Genomic DNA, 27813 nt, shown 5'->3' on the forward strand with positions numbered 1-27813 from the left:
ATGCCCCAGGGGCCTCCAACAATGCCCCAGGGGCCTCCAACAAAGCCCCAGGGCCTCCAACAATACCCCGAGGCCTCCAACAATGCCCCAGTGGCCTCCAACAAAGCCCCAGGGCCCTCCAACAATACCCAGAGGCCTCCAACAATGCCCCAGGGCCTCCAACAATGCCCCAGGGCCTCCAACAAAGCCCCAGGGCCTCCAACAATGCCCCAGAGCCTCCAACAAAACCCCAGGGCCTCCAACAATGCCCCAGAGCCTCCAACAAAACCCCAGGGCCTCCAACAAAGCCCCAGGGGCCTCCAACAATGCCCCAGGGCCTCCAACAACGCCCCAGGGCCTCCAAATAAGCCCCAGAGCCTCAACAATGCCCCAGGGGGCCTCCAACAAAGCCCCATCACCTCCAACAATGCCCCAAAGCCTCCAACAAAACCCCGGGGCCTCCAGCAATGCCCCAGGGCCTCCAACAACGCCCCAGGGGGCCTCCAACAAAGCCCCAGGGTCTCCAACAACGCCCCAGGGACCTCCAACAATGCCCCAGGGCCTCCAACAATGCCCCCGAGGCCTCCAACAATGCCCCAGGGCCTCCAACAATTCCCCAGGGGCCTCCAACAATGCTCCACTAGGGCCTGCAACAACAGCAGAAGCAGCAGCAGCAACAACAACAACAACAACATTCCACCGTCCGCGTCCAAGCATCTTGTGTGTTCGTCTTAATGCTAATTTTCTGCCTGGGAGACGGGTTCTGGGGTAAAAGTGTGAGTGAGCCTCATAAATTGTGCGGGGTGTAGTTAGGAAAGTGGATTACACCCGCTTTTCTCACGACCAGATGTCTTCATTATCCAGGGTTCGACCCTTCCCCCGACACCTCGTTTGGCTTCGCGAAGTCATTCTTGGATTTCGTATTAGGAAGTCTGAGTAGGCTTTGTTGCCCCGGCTGAGTTTCAGAGATATAATATGCTGAGGTGAGGGAGGGAGGGGTACTGGAGGACAGTGTCTGGTACTGGTGGACACTGTAGGGTACTGGTGGACACTGTCAGGTACTGGTGGATACTGTCTGGTACTTCTGTCCTCCATGGACGAGTTTCTTCTTTGGGGGCACGAATTCTTTGTTTGTAAAACTGTGAATTCGAAACAGCTTCGAGGTACAGCCATTTTTGTCTTCGTCTGTTCTTATCCAAGGATAAGACACGAGAAGCCGGTTCTCCGCAGACCAACACCGGAGAATGGGACACCCACGCTTGGCTGGAATGTCTAGAAGTTGTCTCAACTGGAGATGTCATTTCAGCTTTTGAATGCTGCGATGTAAGTTCCCCCGACGTTGCCACTCTACGACCAATCACCGCTGCCAGTCTACGACCAATCACCACTGCTATTCTACGACCAGTCACCGTTGTCACTCTACAACCAGTCACCGCTGCCACTCTACGACCAATCACCGCTGCTACTCTACGACCAGTCACCGCTGTCACTCTACGACCAATCACCGCTGCCACTCTACGACCAATCACCGCTGCCAATCTACGACCAGTCACCGCTGCTAGTCTACGACCAGTCACCGCTGCTAGTCTACCACCAGTCACCGCTGTCACTCTACGACCAGTCACCGCTGTCACTCTACGACCTATCACCGCTGCCACTCTACGACCAGTCACCGCTGCTAGTCTACCACCAGTCACCGCTGTCACTCTACGACCAGTCACCGCTGTCACTCTACGACCAGTCACCGCTGTCACTCTACGACCAGTCACCGCTGCTAGTCTACCACCAGTCACCGCTGTCACTCTACGACCAGTCACCGCTGTCACTCTACGACCAGTCACCGCTGCTAGTCTACGACCAATCACCGCTGCCAATCTACGACCAATCACCGCTGCTAGTCTACGACCAGTCACCGCTGCCACTCTACGACCAGTCACCGCTGCTACTCTACGACCAGTCACCGCTGTCACTCTACGACCAGTCACCGCTGTCACTCTACGACCTATCACCGCTGTCACTCTACGACCAATCACCGCTGCCACTCTACGACCAATCACCGCTGCCACTCTACGATCAATCACCGCTGCTAGTCTACGACCAGTCACCGCTGCCAATCTACGACCAAATCACTCTTCCCTTGATGCGCCAGGTCTCAACATTCACTCTAAACTTCACTCTTGTTGCTCTGTAAAGATATCTTACGCAGTGGGGCATTCACCATTCCAGTACCTCTCACCCACCGCTTGTTGCTGCATCTTACGCGTTCATCCATCCACCTCTCTCTTTCTCATCCATCCTTCCTTCTAATCCATCCTGCACCAACCGCTTCTCCCGCTCTCATCCATCTCCATCCATCCATCCATCCCTTCCAGCATCTATACACAGCATCGCAAACGTTTTGTCACGTGTCAGAGACAGATCCAAACAAAAACGTTTACAGTTGTCATGTCTAGCCAATTACCCGCGACGTTTATGAGGTGAGTAATGTTACGAGTGAGTAAACCTGAGTGAGTAAAAGATGTAAAAAATAAAAAATAGGTCTGGCGTACGGTGTAAATCACCCCATCGGTTTTATCGTCTGAGGACCAGGTATAATTACACCACTGCCTCACCTGGACGCTAATGAAGACATTTTGGAGCAGTTTCGCCAGTCCGAAACATTGTTTTTTTTTGTTTTAATGACTTCAGCCAGCAGGGTTAATGATATATTCCAGAAGCAAGACGTTAAATGGCCAATCACAGTGTCGGAGTGTGGGTGCTTGCTTGCTTGCTTGCGGGATGACAGGTGTTTTTGTTTTGTTTTTATGAGCTTTCAAGACGAGTCAGGATTTGATCACACGCTTGTCTAAGACATTGTAATACTTTTGTGCTCTCTCTCTCTCTCTCTCTCTCTCTCTCTCTCTCTCTCTCTCTCTCTCTCTCTCTCTCTCTCTCTCTCTCTCTCTCTCTCTCTCTCTCTCTCTCTCTCTCTCCCTCTCTCTCTCCCATTCTGCTTCCCATCCATTCTCCTTTTCTGCCCTCAAGATGATGCGTTTGAAGGCATTGAAATCAGCTCTCGTGGTAGGCGGTGTTCAAGACTGTGGTGGAGAGGTTAGGTGGAGAGAGATACCAATATTTACCAAAGTAGAGAGAGAGAGATACTGTTATTTCCAAGAGATGAGAGAGATTTTACTTTCACAGTGCTGGGAGAGGTGTGTAGTTGTGGTAGAGGTGGTGGCAGCGATGGTAGTGATGTGCGTGCGATAGTGGTGGTGGTAGTGGTGGTGGTGGTAGTAGCAGTGATGATGGGAGTGTGTTGTAAGTGTAGGTGGTGGTGGTATGGATATGTGGGGGTGGTAGGAATGTTTGGGGATGGTGGTGATGGTGGTAGGGGTGGTAGGGGTGGTGGTGGGTGGTGGTGGGGGTGAAGATAGTAATGCAGCAACACAGACACACACCTGACGGAGCTGCACGTGTGGAGAATGACCAACGTCCAGCAGGCTGTGGTTGGGTATGCTGGGGAGGAGACCCCAGTCATGCAGCCTTCAGTGACAGGCTGACGGAGGCGCTGGTGTAGGCTGACAGGCTCTGATTAGGGAAGACTGTGTGTGTGTGTGTGTGTGTGTGTGTGTGTGTGTGTGTGTGTGAGTGTGTGTGTGTGTGTGTGCTCACCTATTTGTACTCACCTATTTGTGCTTGCGGGGGTTGAGCTTTGGCTCTTTGGGCCCGCCTCTCAACTGTCAATCAACTGGTGTACAGATTCCTGAGCCTACTGGGCTCTATCATATCTACATTTAAAACTGTGTATGGAGTCAGCCTCCACTACATCACTGCCTAAAGCATTCCATAGTGTGTATGTGTGTGCGTATGCGTGTGTGTGTGTGTGTGTGTGTGTGTGTGTGTGTGTGTGTGTGTGTTTACTAGTTGTGTTTTTGCGGGGGTTGAGCTTTGGCTCTTTCGGCCCGCCTCTCAACTGTCAATCAACTGTTTACTAACTACTTTTTTTTTTTTTTAATTTCCCACCCCACACACACACACACACCCCAGGAAGCAGCCCGTGACAGCTGACTAACTCCCAGGTACCTATTTACTGCTAGGTAACAGGGGCACTTAGGGTGAAAGAAACTTTGCCCATTTGTTTCTGCCTCGTGCGGGAATCGAACCCGCGCCACAGAATTACGAGTCCTGCGCGCTATCCACCAGGCTACGAGGCCCCCTAGCGTGTGTGTGTGGTTCAGCCTAAGCAGTCGCCTCATCTACCTTGTTTCTACGAAAATAATTTCGACTGGACGTGTAATAACGGGCATGTACCCCCACTACGGGATCTTCTCTTCGCCTATCATGCACTCCAGCTATTTTATCTTTTTAAATATATTTTGACGAAGCAAGTACTCAAGAAAAAGCCAAACTGAAAGCAATTCTGTAATAACAGCTAAACTATCCACCTGTATCTAATCACCCCATAAAAACCTGCTACACATTAATTAACACGTATTCTGACCGGCATTGACGATATGTTTCGCAAAAATTTAGAGTTACTTTGGACCTAATTGTGTTCACACGGACTTAAGAAAGTGAGATGCCTTCATTCCGGAGATGAGATCTTCTGGAGCATCTAGTCAGTGTTGAGAGTCATGACCTCAGCCTCTCTAATTAAGTCCTCACCATCAGCCGTGAGCTCTAAGATCACTATCCAGCCGCTGTGCCCAAAATGACCTGTGTAAGGAGCAGGGGGGAAGGGGAGAGAGGGAGCGGTTAATTAAGATTTCTCTGGTAAAAAGAGAAGAAATGGCTAGTGATTAGCGGAATACATATTATCTAGCCGGCTGGTAGTACAGTTAATCAGGAGGCGAGATAAAAACGTCAGCATCAACATCAATAAGTCAGGGGAAATTGATGGAGGTGGCTACCATTCTCATTAGCAAGGAATGGGGGGCTAATTGTTGGAGAGGAGCTGTGAGGGTGGCTGGTTGGTGAGGGAGGGGGAAGGCCTTCCGGGCCTGCTGCTGCTGCTGCTGGTGCTCCTGCTGCTGCTGCAGGTGTTGTTGTTGTTCCTGCTGCTGCTCCTGCTGCTGCTGCAGGTGTTGCTGTTGTTCCTGCTGCTGCTCCTGCTGCTGCTGCAGGTGTTGCTGTTGTTCCTGCTGCTGCTCCTGCTGCAGGTGTTGTTGTTCCTGCTGCTGCTGCTGCTGCTGCTGCAGGTGTTGCAGTTGTTCCTGCTGCTGCTCCTGCTGCTGCTGCAGGTGTTGCTGTTGTTCCTGCTGCTGCTGCTGCAGGTGTTGCTGTTGTTCCTGCTGCTGCTCCTGCTCCTGCTGCAGGTGTTGCTGTTGTTCCTGCTGCTGCTCCTGCTGCAGGTGTTGTTGTTCCTGCTGCTGCTCCTGCTGCAGGTGTTGTTGTTCCTGCTGCTGCTCCTGCTGCAGGTGTTGTTGCTCCTGCTGCTGCTCCTGCTGCTGCTCCTGCTGCTGCTGCAGGTGTTGCTGTTGTTCCTGCTGCTGCTGCTGCTGCTGCTGCTGCAGGTGTTGCTGTTGTTCCTGCTGCTGCTGCAGGTGTTGCTGTTGTTCCTGCTCCTGCTGCTGCTGCTGCTGCAGGTGTTGCTGGTGCTCCTGCTGGTGCTCCTGCTGCTCCTGCTTCTGCTGCTGGTGTTGCTGCTACGTCTAATGCCAGTCACTCCTCGTCCTCTGTAATAATCTTGCGGGACACCACCCGACAATCAGCTGTGAAGGAGGATCAGCTGTGATGTGCCTGTTGCCCGACTCACAATCTGGAATTCCAGGTTCGAATCTCGGACAGGTGGGAAATGGTTACTGGGTACGTTTCTCACCACCTAATGCACCTGTTCACCTGACAGTAAATTGATATGCGGGAGTTAGTCAGCTTGTTGTGGTGTTGCATCCTGCAGAGGGTCAGTAGTTTGACCTGTTGCTGCTGTATATATATAATATACATACAGGCTACCTGTCCCCCAATAAAGTGAATTTAATCCGGATTGCTCGTGTATAGTAGACTGCGCTTTAAAGCCACAAAAACTGCAAATATGCATCAAACTGCTTATTGGTGTCTTTTAAACGACTAGAAACGCAAATTGCATCTAATAATTCTAAGTACAATCTCTTCAAATAATTACACATTATAAGTAGAAACTGAAAAAAAAGTTTCCAATATCACATCTTTCCTTCTAATTCTCGTGTTCTATTGTAGCCTTATTCATCACCAGGTGTAAGAATTAGTGTCAGGCAGAGATAGACAGACACAGACAGACGCTAAAGCAGACCACTGATGGCCACAATGACCTGGGGGAGTGGAGGGGAAGGAGGGAGGGAGGGGGGGGGGGGAAGGGTATAAGATTCAGGTTTTCAGCACTGAAATTCGGTGAGCAGGACTGGCAACACTGGTACAGTTGTAGGATATACAGATTAACAGGACTGGCAACGTTGGTAACGAAAACTATATTAAATGCAGTGTTTCCACAGGACTACTTTGTAGTAAGGTAAGAGAGGGAAGGAAGAGGTGGAAGTGGAGTAGCTCTGCTGATAAGAAGAGACTAGTGTTTTGAAGAGATGGTTATCCAGGACTGTGATGGTTTCAGTGACTACATAACAGGTACCGTAGCAATTGGAGGACAAAAACTTATAGTAGTAGTCATATATAACCCCTCTCCAAACGACAGAAGACCCAGACAGGATGACAGACCCAGAAACAACATGGGCCACCATCAATATAATAGAGAGAGCAGCTTCTGTCGCTAGCAGGAACAGATCCAGACTAATAATCATAGAAGACTTCAACCACGGGAAGATAGACTGGGAGAACGGAGACCCACATGGAGGACCAGGCACATGGAGAGCTAAGCTGCTGGATGTGGCAACAAGAAACTTTCTAAGTCAACACGTCAAGGGACCGACAAGAATGAGAGGAGAGGATGAACGAGCCATGTGATCTGACATTTACCCTAACTGAGAGGGATATAAGGGAAGTTAAGATGGAAGCACCCTTGGGAATGAGTGATCACAGTGTATTGATCTTAATAAAATTCCTGATTAATAAAAAAAAGAGAAGGATGGGAAAATATATTTTATTGGACTGTCGGAAAGCCTTTGACACAGTACCCCATAAGAGGCTGGTGCATAAGTTGGAGAAATAGGCAGGTGTAGCTGGTAAGGCGCTCCAGTGGATAAGGGAGTATCTAAGCAATAAAAAGCAGAGTTACAATGAGGGGTGAGACCTCAGATTGTCGGGAAGTCACAATCGGAGTCCCACAGGGTTCTGTACTCGGACCTATCCTGTTTCTGATATAAGTATATGATCTTCCAGAGGGTATAGACTCATTCCTCTCAATGTTTGCTGACGACGCCAAAATTACGAGACGGATTAAGACAAAGGAGGATAACATGAGGTTTCAAGATGATCTGGACAAACTGAAGGAATGGTGCAACAAATGGTTGTTAGAGTTTAATCCGAACAAATGTAATAAAAATAGGAGTAGGGAGCAGGAGGCCAGATACAAGGTATCATTTGGGAAAAGAAATTCTTCCAGAATAAGAGAGAGAGAAAAAGACCTGGGGGTTGATATCACCAGACCTGTCCCCTGAAGCTCATATCAAGAGGATAAGAGTTCTGCAATTTCTTTTCACTTGAGAATGAACCATGGAGGTTCGAAACGTTGTGCGATTTTGTAATTAGTGTAATATATTCTTCAGTTATTCAATTCTTTTCTTCACCTAAAACAACATGACTTTTGGTGAACTCCTCTTCCAGCTGAACCCTGATGCAAGACCATTAGTAAGAGGGATAGAAGCCCTAAATCAGAAAATAGTAAATACGGAATATGCTGTTATGTTCAATGAGACATATAGGTGTGTGTGTGTTTGTGTCCAACCTTCGCTTGAAACAATCCAGGGAACTCACGTCTATAATGTTAACGGGTAACATATCATGCTACGTTGATTTATTTCTTCCATAAATCAACAACCCTGTTTCTAAACCGGTATTTACCCAGATCTTTCCTAAATCTAAACTTATAATGTGTGTCTATCCTTCGTTTCGTTCGTTATATATATATATATATATATATATATATATATATATATATATATATATATATATATATATATATATATATATATATATATTACAACGGATTCTAAATAGGACTTTTTGGGGCATGTTTTTTCCCCAAATTTGTTTCCACATATCCATTGCCCTAATCCATCTTGCTTAAACAGTTACCAGTCCTGCTTAGGGTCTCATCTCTATGCCTGCTCTCTGACCTTCATCTTGTATCTCTGGCATTTGGCGTGGGCCGCGGCGGCGCGCCACATTGCAGATCTTGACTTGCATCATTTGCCTTGACTGCAACATCACCAAATACGAAGCATACGGAATATTAATGGGCGGGCGACCTGGTCGTTGAACGGAGAGCCTTCGTACCCGTACCTGTGGAGCTCGTCTGTGGGTGGATGGCTGGTCGTATGTGGTAGGTTATTGTACCTGGAGGTAAGGTTATTGTACCAGGAGGTAAGGTTATTGTACCAGGAGGTAAGGTTATTGTACCTGGAGGTAAGGTTATTGTACCTGGAGGTAAGGTTATTGTACCTGGAGGTAAGGTTATTGTACCAGGAGGTAGGTTATTGTACCTGGAGGTAAGGTTATTGTACCAGGAGGCAGGGTTATTGTACCTGGAGGCAGGTTATTGTACCTGGAGGTAAGGTTATTGTACCTGGAGGCAAGGTTATTGTACCAGGAGGTAAAGTTATTGTACCTGGAGGCAAGTTATTGTACCTGGAGACAGGTTATTGTACCAGGATACAATGTTATTGTGTGTGAAAGGTGGTTAATACCAGAACAGGTCAGCCTGTTCGTGTCTGAAATCCGGCTATTAGTTCACGAACGCGGCTATTACAAGAGGAAGCCAACTACCGTCATTCGAGGCCTACATAGCTATTAATCATATAGGGTTACATATTGGTACGGAGGCTATTAAAAGCTACACACATAGGCTATTTAAAAAAGTATATATATATATATATATATATATATATATATATATATATATATATATATATATATATATATATATATATATATATATATATATATATATATATAATATGCTGCTTATGTAGCATTATTCGAGTGTTGAGTGGAAAAAAAATATCCCCTCCCTTTACACGTGTGAAATTTCTATAATTAATATCTGTCTGTACCGGCGCCATATTTCTTCCCCTCACACATATACCGCCATTACTCACTTCACATAATATATTTCCCTAATTTCTCACACATCCTTTCCTGGTGTAGGAGGAAAATGTGTGAGAGGAGGGGAAGGGAGGGGGGAAAAAGGGAGGGGAATAAGGGGGAAAAAAAGGGAGCTTTTGGTATACCAGTACTGATAGTACCTGCAAGTGGGGAGTATTCGGTACTTGCATGGCGGGGACCTCCAGTACTTACTTGATTGGAACAGTGGGATGTACTATTTCTGGATGGTTGCAGAAAGGATAAAGAATATCCAGTTCTTAACACAAGCGGATACTATGGTCAAGTATTCACGATATATATATATGTGTGTGTGTGTGTGTGTGTGTGTGTGTGTGTGTGTGTGTGTGTGTGTGTGTGTGTGTGTGTGTGTGTGTGTGTGTGTGTGTGTGAATGTGCCAGGATCAGTTTATGTAAATCAGACATACACACAGTTGGACCAAAACCTGTCGTTCTTATGAAACTTAAATTCCTCAACCACTCGTGGCTGTCGCTGAGCTGACTCTTAAATCCTCTCCACAGGTTGAGAGAGAGAGAGAGAGAGAGAGAGAGAGAGAGAGAGAGAGAGAGAGAGAGAGAGAGAGAGAGAGAGAGAGAGAGAGAGAGAGAGAGAGAGAGAGAGAGAAGCCACCACAAACAAATTCAAGCCCAATTAATAAACAATTCCCAAATCCATTGATAAAAAGCTTCGATTAAAAACCCAAGAATGTTTAAAACACCTAATAAAACACCTCATTTTAACCCCCTAAAAAAACACAAAACACACACACATAATCCTCAATAAATACGAAAAAAATGGTTCCATTAAAAACCAGGAAGACTAATCACTCATACGCTGAAGATCAGCTCAGGAATATCAAAGCGAGCGCGAATGAGGTGATAAAACACTCATTAGTTGAAGCATGTGTGTGTGGACGTTGCTTGAGGTATGAGGGCCCTCCTGCTGGTAGCTTTGTGAGGTGGGGAATGCTGACACAACAGCTGCATGACCCCCTCACAGTGAGGGGAAGGAGGGGGGGTGAGGGGTATGAGGTGGGGACGGGGGTAGAGACATGAGTAAGACGACCCCCCCCCACTACATTAATTTAATTGCTACAGTACTTAGTGATGCTAAAGACCAGATTAGGGCCCAGTTAAGAGGTAATTTTTTGAGGTAAAGAGTTGCTTGGCGTTTTGACACGGCTGAGAGTGGTAACTACGGGCTCACCATAGCCCGTGCTACTTGGAACTTTTTTTTTGTTCCAGGTAGCCAATCTTTAACAACAATAATAATGAGAGTGGAGCTAGTCTTGGGACAATTAGACTCACCTCCGTTCCTGCTTCCTCATGCATCCACAGCCTCGCTGTCCTCCCCTCCCTTCCCCAACCCCCACAGGCCTCCCCCAACCCCCACAGGCCTCCCCCAACCCCCACAGGCCTCCCCCAACCCCCACAGGCCTCCCCCAACCCCCACAGGCCTCCCCCAACTCCCACAGCCTCACTGAAACGTGGGAGAATGGTAAACTCAAGTGGACCTATTGGCTCGTATTGAAGCGCTTCACCTCATCTCAGGTTTATATATTTGGCTGCTATACAATTGTCACCTTGCGGGCTATTCATGCCCGTGCCACCTCTTGGGTGGCATAATGAGTTGTCACCGCTTGTACCTCCTATGATGATGTTGACAAGGGTCAACGAAACGCATCGCTTAGCGTCGTGCTGTAATAAAACTGCAAAACGCTCCTTGGAAAGTTTAATTTTTTAAACATCCATTTTAAGTGAAGAAAAATTACAGAAGATTCGTGCTAGAATCATTGATCTCATAGTTAATAAAAGTTAAAGAGAGAGAGAGAGAGAGAGAGAGAGAGAGAGAGAGAGAGAGAGAGAGAGAGAGAGAGAGAGAGAGAGAGAGAGAGAGAGAGAGAGAGAGACCAATCACCGCAAGCACCTAGTTGTGCTTGCGGTGATTGAGCTCCGGCTATTTAGTCCCGCCTCTCAACTGTCAATCAATCAACTTTTACTAACTACTTTTTTTTTCCACATACACACACTCAGGAGGCAGCCTGTAGCAGTTGTCTTACTCCCAGGTACCTATTTACTGCTAGGTAACAAGAACATCAGGGTGAAGGAAATTGCCCATATATATATATATATATATATATATATATATATATATATATATATATATATATATATATATATATATATATATATATATATATAATCTCAGCCAGCAAGCCTGGAGACCAGAAATGACTCTTTAACATGAGAGAGAACAACAGCGGTGACAGGCAACTCCCTTTAGTCATTAGTGTGACTTTATGCCTGTTCTGATGTGTTTAACGACGTCGTCGGCCCTCGCGGGGATGGCAACAGTGAGCGGGAGCTTGCGTGCAAGTGCCTACATTTTGCGTGCAGCCTCAGACGCCTTTTCTTAATGTGAGTGTCTTGAGGCTTCCTTCTCAAGAGTTGGGGAGTACAGGTACATAGACTTGAGTTCCTTCTCAAGTCTATGTACTTGAAGATTGTCTGGACAATGACCAGACTGGCGTCCGCCTCCGACATTATTCTTGTTATACATGCTGCTGGTGTTAAGTTTGCTTAAGGTTAAGTTTGCTCCCAGTTCCTACTCCTTTTCTAATGTAGACGATGCCACTTCTTCATTTTGACCTGCTGTAAGGCGAGGTGCAGGGGAGGGGGGTCTCCTCGCTGCTTTTCTTGTTATAACCTTGCATTTGTCTGGGTTAAAATCAAGAAGCCATTTCTCAGACGTCATCTGGAGTCACATAGGCCATCACCCAAATTTATTACTTCTCATCACAACGTTTCTTATTTAGATTATTTTCGACCTCACATTTTCATAGTGAGAACACATAACATTTTATTTGCTGTGTTTAAGAGGCAGGAAGCCTAACATGGCTGACATTCGGATTGATGCGCTCAGTTGAAAGATGGGGGTCTATGAGCCAAAGCCCAAACCCCCCACAAGCTCATCTTGAAGAGTACAATCAGGTGAGTACTAAGACAATCTTTAAAGAAAACATATTTTCAAAGATATAATTAACAGACATACTAACTGATACATTCATAGCGTCACAGAGTTGGCTTCATTCTCGACGCACATCCCGATAGGGACAGAAATGGTTGGGCCAATTTTCCTTTCATCTAATACATCTGTTCGCCTAGTTATAAATAGGTACCCCAGGAGCTAAGCAACTTGTTACCGGAGTGCATCCAGAGGGTCAGTAATTTGACCATGGAGTAGATCAGCATACATGATTAAAATGTGTGTATATATATATATATATATATGTATATATATATATATATATATATATATATATATATATATATATATATATATATATATATATATATATATATATATATATATATATGCATTTATACAGGCTTCCTGTCCCGGACTATGACAACATGTATTATTGTATTTAGAATAAAAATAAAAAAACTCGTCGTTCGTTTACCGCGAGATAAATGCATATCTAAACAGATTTCAAAGTCAAGTCTCGTCACTGAAGTAGCAGGTAAAACACCAGATTTGTGTGTTCTGCACCCCGGCACGAGAACTTACACTGAACACTGTGTGTTCTGCACCCCGGCACGAGAACTTACACTGAACACTGTGTGTTCTGCACCCCGGCACGAGAACTTACACTGAACACTGTGTGTTCTGCACCCCGGCACAATAACTTACACTGAACACTGTGTTCTGCACCCCGGCACAATAACTTACACTGAACACTGTGTGTTCTCCACCCCGGCACAATAACTTACATTGAACACAGTGTTCTCCACCCCAGCACAATAACTTACACTGAACACTGTGTGTTCTCCACCACAGCACAATAACTTACACTGAACACTGTGTGTTCTCCACCCCAGCACAATAACTTACACTGAACACTGTGTGTTCTGCACCACAGCACAATAACTTACACTGAACACTGTGTGTTCTGCACCCCAGCACAATAACTTACACTGAACACTGTGTGTTCTGCACCCCAGCACAATAACTTACACTGAACACTGTGTGTTCTCCACCACAGCACAATAACTTACACTGAACACTGTGTGTTCTCCACCACAGCACAATAACTTACACTGAGCCCCGGGAAATAACTCCCCTTAATATGTGATGTTTTGTAGATGATGAAAATGTTGAAGAATTTTACGGCCTTTTGGAGGACAAAAAAAAAGTCTTAAAACGAGGGAAAAAACTGGTAATTGTAAGAATGATTCGAGCCGAGCACAACGATCCTTGCAACGGCTTAGTTGATCTAATTCATAATTCATTTTTATTCAGCTTCCTCGATGTTAATTACTGGTTAAATGATAGGCTAGTAGTTTATAATGAGAGAGAGAGAGAGAGAGAGAGAGAGAGAGAGAGAGAGAGAGAGAGAGAGAGAGAGAGAGAGAGAGAGAGAGAGAGAGAGAGAGAGAGAAAGAGAGAGAGAGAAGGGAGAGGATTCTGTTGTCTATCTCCCGTCTCGTCGATGAAGGAGGTGTTATTACTGCCGGAGACTATAGCAATTACTCCATGGGGAGCTGGTGAAGGGGGGTGGGGGTGGTAGAGGTAGGGGTGGTAGGGGTTGGTGATGGCGCTGGTTGAGGGAGATGGTGGGGTCGTACTGATGGAAGGGGGGGGGTAAGGTGGTAAATCAAATTTCACCATTACGGTTGAAAAGCATATTTCGGTTCTCTGTAACTGCGAATACGATAAACACCACGAGGGATAACTATTCTTGAATTTAAACCATTATACAAACAGAATACACCACTTACTTTAACTATGAGATAATACAACATAAATAATAAGGAGAAATCACAGGTACAATTTAAAAATATTTATTTTAAATCAAATAATACCAGAAGATGATGCAAAATATGTAACATCTTTAAAATTTAATACAAAATTCCAAGTGAAGACTTTAACAACCATAAAATATAATAAATGATAGATTCATATTAAGTAAAATTAAGAAAATACAAAAAAAAAAATACCAAAGATTTAAACAATAATACACCTATATTATTATTAAGAAAGACGTGTAAGGAACAGCAACTTTAAATTAACTCTTATAGCACTGCACAGGAGAGTCGCTTTTATTCGAACGAGAGTCGAACGATTTTTTTTTTTTAACGTATATTGAGTCCACGAACCTAACAACCAACGAGCCACTGGGATTATGTCCAACTTTTAAAACGTCACAGAACTGAACGCAGCTCTTTTTTTTAACGGAATGGACTAAATCCCATAAAAGTGCGACGCAATAGAAAAAACCAAAGCATCATGACATTGGCGTTTTCTATGCATCGCTCTCATGAGCTTAAAAAGAAAAAGACGGTCTGTTTAAGGGCAAACTTTAAGGATATTTATCATCCAGACGTTCCCATGGTAGGCCTGTGATCTGCGGGCCTACCGCTGATGTCGCTGGCAGCATCAGCGAGCAAAACCTGACCTTAACTGCAGCGACAGCAAAAAAATCACACGGAAGGAGGCCCAACCAGAGACCAACACGACGAGTCTTGAATTACTAGAACTAACGATGCAGGACCAACACCGAGGCTGACCCCTCAATTCTGATAAAGCAACACCCACATATGTTGACCAACATGGTTTCAGGTACCTTGGTATCTCAACATGTGAGATAAGGGGAAGAAACTACTCATATCACATATTCAGAAATATATTCATGTTATATAAATAATCTCACGCCATATATACATAAATATATTCACCTCGCCTTTAGAAATATACTCATATCACAGATACAGAAGTATACTCATGTCACATATAGAAACATTATATACCCCATTACTATCACCGGCGTATATACACTGAGAGTTGCGAACCGAGCACGTAGACCACTGTGCTACAGGTAAATTTGGCTTTATCAGGAGGCTAAATACGACAGCTCTGTCCCATCCGTGACAGGGGGAAGCGCTGATGACCTTGGGGTGAAAATGACAGAGGGAGGGAGGGTGGGAGGGAGAGGAAGGGAGGTGGGGGGGATAGGAGGAGGGAGAGGGAAGGGGCAGGAGAAAAGGGGGCAGAATAAGGGTATATAGAAAAGTAAAGGAAAGGGGTGTGTGGTGGGAGAGATGGGTACGAGGGTAGCCAACATCTGCATGCATGAAAGTTGTCAACATCTCAATAGGGGCCAGGATAGCCAACACCCGTAGTCGCCAGGACAGGTAACACCCACAGTTGCCAGGATAGCCAACACCTGTTAATGCCAGGATAGCCAACACCCACCCATGCTAGGATAGCCAACATGCACAATCACCAGAATTATCAACACCCACAGTCACCAGGATAGCCAACACCCGCAGGTGACCCAAGATAGCCCAACATCTGTTGACATTAGGTAGGCAACAAATATATACAGGTTTCCCCCCCCCCCCTGCCTCCCCTCTCGCTCCCTAGGACACCAGCTGTGTCCCAGCTTCCCTCTCCTCCCTAGGACATGATCTGTGTCCCCAGCTCCTAGCTCTCTCCCCCTCCACTTTGATCAAAGACATCAACCGCTGTCTCAAGCCTTCCCTCCCTTCACCTTCTTCCGATGGGTAAACACCCTCTTGTGCCCAGAGGGCAGGGGGAAAAGGGAGAAGGGGAATGGGGGTATCACCACTCTCTCCCCTACTCCACCCATGGGGCACCTGTGCCTCCCAGTCCTTGCTCCCATGCCAAGCGTGACGTCCACACACTCCCACGCACTGCAACCCCCAGCTAAAATTAGCCTCGGCTAGACTTTTCTTGCTTGATTCAGTTTTCAATCCACGCGTCTATGGGGCTGTCCACGCGGGCCGGATCTGCGAGCGAAAGCTGAAACTAATCACGAAATGTACTCCAGCGTTGAATTTGAGCCTCCAGAGGTGTGTGGTTGGTGAGGAAATAGATGCACAAGTTAACGATTAAACGGGTCAATTGGCACCCCCACGCTAACAATAGCGGCTGGCCTGCGTCGGAGCCAAGTGTAGGCGTGTGTGTGTGTGTGTGTGTGTGTGTGTGTGTGTGTGTGTGTGTGTGTGTGTGTGTGTGTGTGTGTGTGTGTGTGGGGAGCAGGTTTAGAAACACGCGATGTTTTTACAAATTAATCTGGTAGCGGGGAGCTGGCGAATATTTTTAAGCGTAGTAGCCATAGCAAGCTGTCGTTATTGACTATAATTACAGCGCTTGACACAGCGAGCACGCTAGGAATGCGTAGGTCCCCACACGAAGGGCCTCTGGTGTAGTGCCAGAGGCAGTGATTTGTACTCTGGTGTGAGGGCCCTCCGTTGGTGGAAACCTTAGCATCATGGACTGCACACCCGCGAGCCACGACAAGGTACTACTTGTAGCATGTAATAATATTATTACAAGGGTCTGACTCTAGTTATTAATGCTAGACAATAACATCATTTTCACATATCTGGAAGAGTGCCTGAAGAATGTTTACTTCAAATATAAATACCTATTGAGCTTGTCACACCAGAATGTGATATTTAGATTTGTACCTTGTCTATCTTTATTAAATAATGGTAGGAAAGGGCGTTTTGTTGTTGGAACTCAAAACATGTTCCGCTGCTGGTTAGTAATTACAAATGTCCTCTATGGCTCTATGGGTCTATGGGTCTATGGCTCCCTCAAAACATATCAGTTTTCAAATAAAAATAGTCTTATTATGTCAGGGTTTAACGTGACACTGACTGGCCCTTAATGTGACCTTTGCGTGCAGAATTAACGAGCTATCGAAAATGTTCTCAAGACAGACAGACAGGCAGACAGACAGACACACACACACACACACACACACACACACACACACACACACACACACACACACACACACACACACACACACACACACACACACACACACACTTCTCTCAATGTTTGCTGATGATGCAAAAATGATGAGGAGGATTGAAACAGAGGATGATAGTAGGAGGCTACAAGATGACCTAGACAGACTGAGTGCATGGTCCAACAAATGGCTGTTGAAGTTCAACCCGAGTAAATGGAAAAGTAATGAAACTAGGCGGTGGAAACAGGAGGCCAGACACAGGATACAGAATAGGAGATGAAGTACTTAATGAAACGGCTCAACCCCCGCAAGCACAAATAGGTGAGTAGACTCGTAGTAACTTGGGAAGCCTACCAAAGTCTACGTAGGCTTCCTACGTAGTAACGTAGGAAGCCTAACAGAAGAGGCTGACAACATTCCTCACCGGAGCTGTGGAACATACACAAACAAAAACAAATTAAACAATAACAAAGACAACGGAGGTGAGTAGAGGAAAAGTTACAAATTTAACAATCAGTGAAACATAACAGTGAAGAAATGCGAAAAGCTTAAAACAGGCCAGACTGTATTGGCGATTGGCCAATCGTTGGCCCTGGAAAGCTTTCTCTTCCCTCCTGAAACTCTCTTCTCCTTTTTTTCTATCTAAGACTGGGATTAGGAGCAATACTGCCGTTCCTAATAAAAAAAAATCTAAATAAAGTAAGGACTGGTATCCTACATGAGCCTCATCTGAAGCCTGACTTTAGAACCGTATATTTATTTGATGAGATAATTATTAGTGTCAATTAGGCACACGTTAAATTAACTATCATGCAAGGTATACGCTGAACGAGGAGACAGCTGTGTGCCGGAGCCTTCGAAGTTGTCGCTTGACTTGACTCCAAGGCCATATCCTGCATGGGGATCGAACGAGGCAGTCAAGCTGAACGAACGAGTCTAAATACGAGATAGCCGAGGAGGGAAAGATTGCTGATGTTTTGATGTTCTTGTGAGAGAAATAGCCAGCATGAGCATATTGACGGTTGAGCGTCTCAAGTTGTGGGTAACCAGCTTCTGGTTGACTCTGAAGTTGGTCCAGAATCTCCCAAGATCTCTGTCGCGCTGAAGGCTCTGGCGTGGTGACCTGTCAATCCTTCTCTCTCTCTCTCACTTCAGCACCGTGCTCAGAATTAAGGATTTCTGTTAAGAGTCCTTACCTGCAGCTAGTCCATTATTAGCTGTAATGTGAATCCTGAGCTGCCTAGTGCTTGAAGCTTTGCTGGTAATCCAGATTTCTAAACCCGATCAAGGGCACCTGACTGTTGCCGTGTAGTGAAGAGGTTCAGCAAAAGATTAGCAGAACCGACGATGGTAAAAAATATTATTTGCTGACCGATTTAGCAATCATCAATTTAGAGGCTCAACAATTTAGCTCGTATAAGGAAAGTAGGGACACTGGTCTGTAGTTATTGACCGCTGAACGACTTTTCCTTTTGCTAACTGGAACTTCCATTAGCTTCTTTCAAGGAGAGTGTCAAGTTTCTTGAGCTAGGCATAGTTGGTAGAGCTTCCTCCGTACCTCTCTCTCTCTCTCTCTCTCTCTCTCTCTCTCTCTCTCTCTCTCTCTCTCTCTCTCTCTCTCTCTCTCTCTCTCTCTCTCTCTCTCTTTCTCCCCCCCCCACCCGGAGAGTGTGTGTGTGTGTGGGGGGGGGGAGGGTCACTATAGGTTATCTATATATAGCATAAAGTGAGACACACGCCGTTACATTGACAAATAACCAACACCTAGAATATCTCTCTGCCCCCTTCCCCTCTCCTCCTCCCCCGCTCCATCTCTCGTGACCCCCTTCTTCCTCCTGCCCCCCTCCCTGCTCACCCTCCTAATACCCCCCCCCCCCTCGCCACCCAGCCCCCCTTTCATATCTACCTGCTACAACAGTGTCGTGAGGAGACAAGACGTAGGAGGGAGGCATTGATATACTATTTTTATTTTTGCAGTTAATGTTACACCATATATATATATATATATATATATATATAACTGAAAACTCACACCCCAGAAGTGACTCGAACCCATACTCCCAGAAGCAACACAACTGGTATGTACAAGACGCCTTAATCCACTTGACCATCACGACCGGACATAATGAGGTGATAGCCGAGGCTATTTGAACCACCCCACCGCCGGCACTCGGATAGTAATCTTGGGCATAGCATTTTACCAAATCACCTCATTCTTTGGGGCACACGTGAGGAACACAAATGCGAACAAGCCTGAATGGTCCCCAGGACAATATGCAACTGAAAACTCACACCCCAGAAGTGACTCGAACCCATACTCCCAGAAGCAACACAACTGGTATGTACAAGACGCCTTAATCCACTTGACCATCACGACCGGACATAATGAGGTGATAGCCGAGGCTATTTGAACCACCCCACCGCCGGCACTCGGATAGTAATCTTGGGCATAGCATTTTACCAAATCACCTCATTCTTTGGGGCACACGTGAGGAACACAAATGCGAACAAGCCTGAATGGTCCCCAGGACAATATGCAACTGAAAACTCACACCCCAGAAGTGACTCGAACCCATACTCCCAGAAGCAACACAACTGGTATGTACAAGACGCCTTAATCCACTTGACCATCACGACCGGACATAATGAGGTGATAGCCGAGGCTATTTGAACCACCTATTTGAACCTATTTGAACTATTTGAATATTTGAAAGATTACTATCCGAGTGCCGGCGGTGGGGTGGTTCAAATAGCCTCGGCTATCACCTCATTATGTCCGGTCGTGATGGTCAAGTGGATTAAGGCGTCTTGTACATACCAGTTGTGTTGCTTCTGGGAGTATGGGTTCGAGTCACTTCTGGGGTGTGAGTTTTCAGTTGCATATTGTCCTGGGGACCATTCAGGCTTGTTCGCATTTGTGTTCCTCACGTGTGCCCCAAAGAATGAGGTGATTTGGTAAAATGCTATGCCCAAGATTACTATCCGAGTGCCGGCGGTGGGGTGGTTCAAATAGCCTCGGCTATCACCTCATTATGTCCGGTCGTGATGGTCAAGTGGATTAAGGCGTCTTGTACATACCAGTTGTGTTGCTTCTGGGAGTATGGGTTCGAGTCACTTCTGGGGTGTGAGTTTTCAGTTGCATATTGTCCTGGGGACCATTCAGGCTTGTTCGCATATATATATATATATATATATATATATATATATATATATATATATATATATATATATATATATATATATATATATATGTCGTACCTAGTAGCCAGAACTCACTTCTCAGCCTACTATTCAAGGCCCGATTTGCCTAATAAGCCAAGTTTTCCTGAATTAATATATTTACTATAATATTTTTCTTATGAAATGATAAAGCAACCCTTTTCTCTATGTATGAGGTCAATTTTTTTTTATTGGAGTTAAAATTAACGTAGATATATGACCGAACCTAACCAACCCTACCTAACCTAACCTAACCTATATTTATAGGTAAGGTTAGGTTAGGTAGCCAAAAAAAGCTAGGTTAGGTTAGGTTAGGTAGGTTAGGTAGACGAAAAAACATTAATTCATGAAAACTTGGCTTATTAGGCAAATCGGGCCTTGAATAGTAGGCTGAGGAGTGCGTTCTGGCTATTAGGTACGACATATATATATATATATATATATATATATATATATATATATATATATATATATATATATATATAAACTTTATTACTATAAAGGATTTACATATAGGGTACAAAGTTGATTATCATAAGTTGTCGAGTTCCTCCAGCTCTTCAGATGGCGGGCAGGAACCCTGAATGCAGTGTGCGTTTCCCCTCTGTATCGCCACGCTGAGGCGCTGGAAAAGGAAGCTGGCAGCTCTAGGATCTCTTGTTGTTTCAATTAGCCTAGAACGCAATTCCTTCAAAAAACTGGTGGCACTCTTACCGCAGGCGCCGAGTGTCTCAGAAATAAAATTATAGTGGTGATCCAGTTCTCTGTACTTACGGGATTTGGCTGCTTCCCTGTGGGTGGCAGCGCCACCTGGTTGTGCAACACTGTAGGTGCTAGCCAGGGTTGATACGCACGTGTAGTCCCATACCAACTGCTTGCCATTCTTCCAGGGGTTCACAGTGATACCATCTGGGCGACCAATAAGAGCATCAGAGTTACGGGGCGTTAGGTAACGGGGCTCTCTCTCGGCTGGGCATCCAGCTGTGGTGAGGCTCCTCTTGATATCGTTAACTTCACTGTGCCTCGAGTGCCATCCCCCTGTGCTTTGGCAGAGTAGGCCATGGTGGCCGTACCTGTCGGCCTCCACCTCGCCGCAAATAAACCTGTATTTGGTGTGGATTGGGGCAGCAAGGCGGAGGGCCACAGCAATTCGGAGGGCGTGTGGTGTGAGACGTGTGCCAGTTGCCGACATTGGGGTTGCTAACAGAAAATCCCCTGCATGTGGTGCTGCTACTGCTGTGAGGCGAGCAATGTCGTGTTGTGTTGTTGCAGCACCCAGGCACTCTGCAGCAACTTGGTCTACAATGGGGTCATCCCAGCTGGATTGCTTGTGGGCTTTTGAAGATGGTGGTTGAGGTGATGGGCCTGCACGAGAGGCCCACTCGGTGGCACAACGTGTAAAATTGGGATCATGTACACCTGCCAGCTGATGTAAGTGGGCAGGTAGGTAGAATTTCCTTCACAAGGTTGTCGGATGCCGAGGAGGAGAGGAAGGCTGGTACAACGATTGTTCCGTTGATTGTACCAGAGAGAGAGAGAGAGAGAGAGAGAGAGAGAGAGAGAGAGAGAGAGAGAGAGAGAGAGAGAGAGAGAGAGAGAGAGAGAGAGAGAGAGAGAGAGAGAGAGAGAGATAAAGAAGACACAAGGGGGGTTGATAAAGCACAAGTGGGATGGCTCAAGCTATTATAATTGTCGTCAAGACAAGTGTTGCCACCTCCAGCAAGAGTGTAAACACGGTGATTAGCGCGACACCATATCATATATTAGGCAGAGTGGAGCTGGCTGCGGGCAGCAGCAAAATAGGCGCCTTCGAGAACGCTGCATCCCCTTACGCGTTCGTAATATGAGACCCTGCGCGTTCGAATAATTCCATGTTTATATATATATCATATAAGCGCAGTTCTCGTTCAGCCTTCGTGGTCTACGCTTATATATCGCGATCATTGCCTCGGAGGGTTGCGATCATGCACTTATGTATCGTCTTGGCGAAACAGTTAGATCTTCGACCCTTTATCATAGCGGTTTAGTCAATATTTGATAACACAGTTTATGAGCTTGTTAACCAGGTGATTAAACTGTTTAATCAAGGTCAAGAAAGCCGCCATGTGAATAAGGAAAGATGTACATGTTTCGTCAGTGAAGGCGCAAATGTTATGAATCCTGGTCCAACCGTTGCGATCTTCGACCAGTGTAGTCGAGAACGATATAAAATGAAAAAAAATGTGAATGAAGGCATCTACTGAAGGCCTATTGACCCATATTTCAGGCAGCTCATATATATGTATATATATATATATATATATATATATATATATATATATATATATATATATATATATATATATATATATATATATATATATATACCCTGTAAAATTTATTTCCATAAATGAACAACCATGCTTTCAAACCAGTATTTACCCAGGTCTTTCCCGAATCAATATTATTCAGACATACGCGCTGTTAATATTAATAATAATAATGTAAATTCAGTACATTTCCGGGTAGGTTAGCTTTTTGTCCTATTGTCGCCGGGTGGGTTAAGACAGGTGTGTGGGAATCACCAGAACGCCGGTTCGAGTCGCCACCATTACCTCAAAACTATTTTCTCGTTGAATGGAATAATAATAATAAATCGATCGATACTGTATTGAAATTAATATTTCGTTCATAATTTTTGTTTACATTAGCCATTATTCAACGATGTATAAGCTTGAAATAAATAAATAAATACCTTCTACCCACTCATTCATGCCTTGCTCTCTACCCACTCATTCATGCCCTGCTCTCTACCCACTCATTCATGCCTTGCTCTCTACCCACTCATTCATGCCCTGCTCTCTACCCACTCATTCATTTCTCTTCTCTCTACCCACTCATTCATGCCCTGCTCTCTACCCACTCATTCATTTCTCTTCTCTCTACCCACTCATTCATGCCCTGCTCTCTACCCACTCATTCATGCCCTGCTCTCTACCCACTCATTCATGCCCTGCTCTCCTCCCACTCATTCATGCCCTGCTCTCTACCCACTCATTCATGCCCTGCTCTCTACCCACTCATTCATTTCTCTTCTCTCTACCCACTCATTCATTTCTCTTCTCTCTACCCACTCATTCATGCCCTGCTCTCTAACCACAATGCACCATTATCCTTATACTTCGGTAAAAGGAGTACCCGGTTGTACTCGGGTCTCTCCCTCGCTCTCTCCTCCTTCCCCTCTCCTCTTCTTCCCTTCATGTATATACATGTGTGTGTGTGTGTGTGTGTGTGTGTGTGTGTGTGTGTGTGTGTGTGTGTGTGTGTGTGTGTGTGTGTGTGTGTGTGTGTGTGTGTGTGTGATTTCTCCTTAGACACATATTCAATAATGTGTCTAAGCGCTTTCTCCTGAAAGATATACACCACACAAATATACACTCGCCCGCCAACGTTATTCTCAACAAATCTTACGAGTCTGTAGTTCATTCAGAGATGACCCCCCAAAAAAATCTAATTCCTTCAGTGCTCACTGAACCGAAACTTGGGATTTCAGTTAACTTCTCTGTTTCTATTTTCCTCTGCATAAGTCTCAGTTCAATATGGAGGGGTGGGGGGGGGGGGGGAAGGGAGGATTGTCTCTGCAATTTGCATGCAAGATTTGCGAGACAAAACAGATATGATGCTGATTTAAATCACTGAAAATATCCCTTGGCATTCATTGCCCCTTAATTGTAGGATGAACAAGCAGTAAGTGCCGAGATAAGATGGATGGATTTGGATGTGGTTGGTCGAAATGGCTTGGAATGCCAGTTGATATTTTATGTGTAGTGTACAGGGTGCTGAATGTCTGGTGTACAGGGAGCTGAATGTGTGGTGTACAGGGAGCTGAATGTTCAGTATCTGGGGGTACCAAATACCCGGTATAAGGATTGGCAGTAGCAGGGAAGAGCGATAAGGAAGGACCAGAACAACACACAGATAATGGAGACCCTTGCACAGAGTCCTGCTCCTTGAGACAATTGGCAAAGCAGATCGATAGTCACATTTTGTTGTTGACGAAATGTCTGGTGGTATCTGAGGTACGACTCCTGCAGCGGGTAGATGTGCCTCAGAGACGACCTCCTCCTCCTCCTGTCGTAAGCGCCCGAGTAGTCATGCCTAAGGCGAGTCGTTGGCGCAAGGAAGCGACGACCGGACGAATCTATCATAGGAAAGAAGTATGTTTTAGATTTAGGTACTCAGAACAAAATGTCCATGTAGCACGGACTATGGTGAGTCGCGAAGTGTGCAGTCTTGAGAGTGTTATAACCACGTGCAGTGTCGATAGAGTCCGTGTTAGTGACTCTAAGGTAACTTGATTAGGTTACGAGTTAGGTGAAGTCTCAAGAGCGGGTTGATATAAGGTGTTCAGGGACAGTTATGTGTACCCACACTTTACGGGTTATTCATGCCCGTGTCACCTCTTGGAGTGGCTTAATGTTCAAGCCGTTCAAGCAGCAAGCCGCTCAAGCTGCAAGCCGTTCAAGCTCTAATCCGTTGAAGCTGCAAGCCGTTCAAGTTGCAAGCCGTTCAAGTTGCAAGCCGTTCAAGCTGTAAGCCGTTCAAGCTGTAAGCCGTTCAAGCTGTAAGCCGTTCAAGCTGTAAGCCGTTCAAGCAGCAAGCCGTTCAAGCAGCAAGCCGTTCAAGCAGCAAGCCGTTCAAGCTGTAAGCCGTTCAAGCAGCAAGCCGTTCAAGCAGCAAGCCGTTCAAGCTGTAAGCCGTTCAAGCAGCAAGCCGTTCAAGCAGCAAGCCGTTCAAGCTGTAAGCCGTTCAAGCAGCAAGCCGTTCAAGCAGCAAGCCGTTCAAGCAGCAAGTCGTTCAAGCAGCAAGCCGTTCAAGCAGCAAGCCGTTCAAGCAGCAAGCCGTTCAAGCTGTGGCTATTCCTACTGGTTCATTAATAATTTTTTTTCCTGATGATGTAACAAAACTCAGTGATCTATCACAGCTGAAACACGAGACGCGAACCAGTCGTTCCACTTCGCTAAGTAGAGATCAGCGGAGTCATCCTGTTCTCTACTGGCCGGATATTCGGTCTTATTCGAATAACTTAACAATGGAAATAGTTTTACAGAATCACAAGCAATAGTTCTTATACTGATTCAAATGACAAATTAGGTCTTATCTAACTTAGTTGCGTTTTTCTAATTATTATGTTTTCTAATCTACTATTTTAAGATATAAAATATTACGATTTTTTCGTGAATTTTAATTCATATTTCTCTAATTAGTTCATCTTCTAATTCTAATTCGTTCCTTAAGCAAGTGAGCAGGCTAGAATAATCCACAAGAAATACTTGACAAATTACGTCTTGAAGGAACTTTCCAACAGGGAACAGTCTTAAAGGAACTATCCAACAGGGAACAGTCCTGAAGGAACTCTCCAACAGGGAGCAGTCTTAAAGGAACTCTCCAACAGGGAACAGTCTTAAAGGAACTCTCCAACAGGTAACAGTCCTGAAGGAACTCTCCAACAGGGAACAGTCTTAAAGGAACTCTCCAACAGGGAACAGTCCTGAAGGAACTCTCCAACAGGGAACAGTCTTGAAGGAACTCTCCAACAGGGAACAGTCCTAAAGGAACTCTCCAACAGGGAACAGTCTTGAAGGAACTCTCCAACAGGGAACAGTCTTGAAGGAACTCTCCAACAGGGAACAGTCCTGAAGAAACTCTCCAACAGGGAACAGTCTTGAAGGAACTCTCCAACAGGGAACAGCAACAAGGAGCACCATAGAGCCAGTGTTTACATTGGTACTAAGGAACGAGACGTTCAGTCTTCAGACGCCCCCCAACAATTATTGGGACAGAAATGCTATTCAACTTCCAAGTCGCCATTAACAAATACCAACTCTCACAGCTGGAAAAAAAGGAAAGGGAAGTTAATGAAGGGAGGAAGGGACGTTCGTGAAGATGTCTTGCAAAGGAAGGGGGGGGGGAGGAGGAGAGATAGCGGACCTCGAGAAGTGGGAAAGGAAAATGAAGAGGCATACCTTATCAGACCTTATCAATGGGAGAGGATGTGAGTTATGATAGCAGGCGGGCTGTCCGCCTTGCTGACACCATGTATGTGTGTGTTGGCAGCTAAGCTTAGCTTGCTCTCTCTTGTCAGGTGTGTGAGTGTGTATGTGTGAAGTTCTTCACGTGTTTTTCAGTATATATCGATGCCTATAGATGAATACTGTGTGGTATTCACGTGTACACACTCCGATGCTTCCACACATGTTTTAATGTTCTGTTTAAGGAGCTTTATCTTACTGTAATTATTTATTTACTTTTTTTTTGTGCAGACGTAGCCTGTCCAATCGGCCCAGCCTTCCCGCACGATGGTCAAGACTTACACTTTGGGCAAGATTTTACACCTAAAAAGGGCTGAGATAAATCTTTATACCTAAAAGAAAGACTGTCAGACCAGACTTTACAGCTAGTAAGACTCAGACAAGTTTTTAAACCTAATAAAAAGGCTGTCAGGCAAGATTTTACACCTCAAAAAATAAAAGACTTAAAATAAAGACTTAACACCCACAAATAACTCCGACAATACTTTACACATAAAAAAGACCCACGTAAGACTTTCCCTCCCCCCATAAAAAAGACTGACAAGACTTTACACCTAAAAAAAAGACTTATGCAAGACTAAAAAAAAAGGGACTGTTGCATAGTTGACGACTGCAAGAGAGGGGGGGGGGGTGATAAGACCAGCAGGGGGGGGGCCTCGACCCCCGTCTTGAGACTGTTGGCTCACAGAGACGAACTTTTAACATATTTGCCTCACATTTTTCTCCAGAGGCAGGTGAGTCTGCTGGTGAAAGTGAGTCTGCTGGTGAACGTGAGTCTGAGTCTGCTGGTGAATCTGAGTCTGTTGGTGCAGGTGAACCTAAGCCAATGAACCTCTCTCTCTCTCTCTCTCTCTCTCTCTCTCTCTCTCTCTCTCTCTCTCTCTCTCTCTCTCTCTCTCTCTCTCTCTCTCTCTCTTTCTCTCTCTCTCTCTGTGCCGTGTAGGAGAGTTAAGGAGCCTACCTAGGCGCTGTACCGAGGATATAATTACCGAACATAAACGTTGCTGGCTGTGTCGACGTTGCTGCATAAACTTTACTTTATATGGCAGTAAAGCGAACGTTTTTATTCGGCAGATGTTGATGGGGGAACGTTCGCAGGTGTTGATCAGAAATATTATCTCTTCAGCAACATTTCCATGCCGAACTTGAAGCGATTCATCAGAAAAAAAAATAAAATACAGCACAATTCTCCTCAAAGCACAAGACCAAACCATTATTACCCAACCAAGAACCAGGGAGGGGCCAAGACAATCGCCAGGATTGAATGGAATATATTGTTAACTCGTTGAATTAACCTATTCCACAAAAATGAGAGACATATGAGAATTCGCTGAGGGAATTGTGGAATTGTTTCTCAGTTTATTTTTGAGCGGGGCGCCCCATCACTCTACTCAATAAATGTCAGCGTTCGTCAACCGTCTTTGGCGTGCGAGGGCGTTTCTAATTCTAATTCTAAGACTCGAGCAATGTTTGGTCTGGCTACGTCATTGGTACTCTCTTTTTAAACAAGCTTTATAGTCACGTAGGGA

General features: G+C 45.4%; 1 protein-coding gene across 1 annotated transcript; it reads left to right on the forward strand.

Annotated features, from left to right (window-relative positions):
• Window positions 1–26601, forward strand: LOC138368709 (uncharacterized). Its single transcript, XM_069331431.1, has 4 exons — window positions 1–703; window positions 1136–2128; window positions 24850–25095; window positions 26516–26601. The coding sequence occupies exons 1-4, from the start codon at window positions 1–3 to the stop codon at window positions 26599–26601; spliced, it is 2028 nt and encodes a 675-aa protein (XP_069187532.1).
• Window positions 26602–27813: the final 1212 nt, after the last annotated feature.

Source organism: Procambarus clarkii, chromosome 26 (genome assembly GCF_040958095.1).
Source record: "Procambarus clarkii isolate CNS0578487 chromosome 26, FALCON_Pclarkii_2.0, whole genome shotgun sequence".
Classification (NCBI taxonomy): Eukaryota; Metazoa; Arthropoda; class Malacostraca; order Decapoda; family Cambaridae; genus Procambarus; species Procambarus clarkii.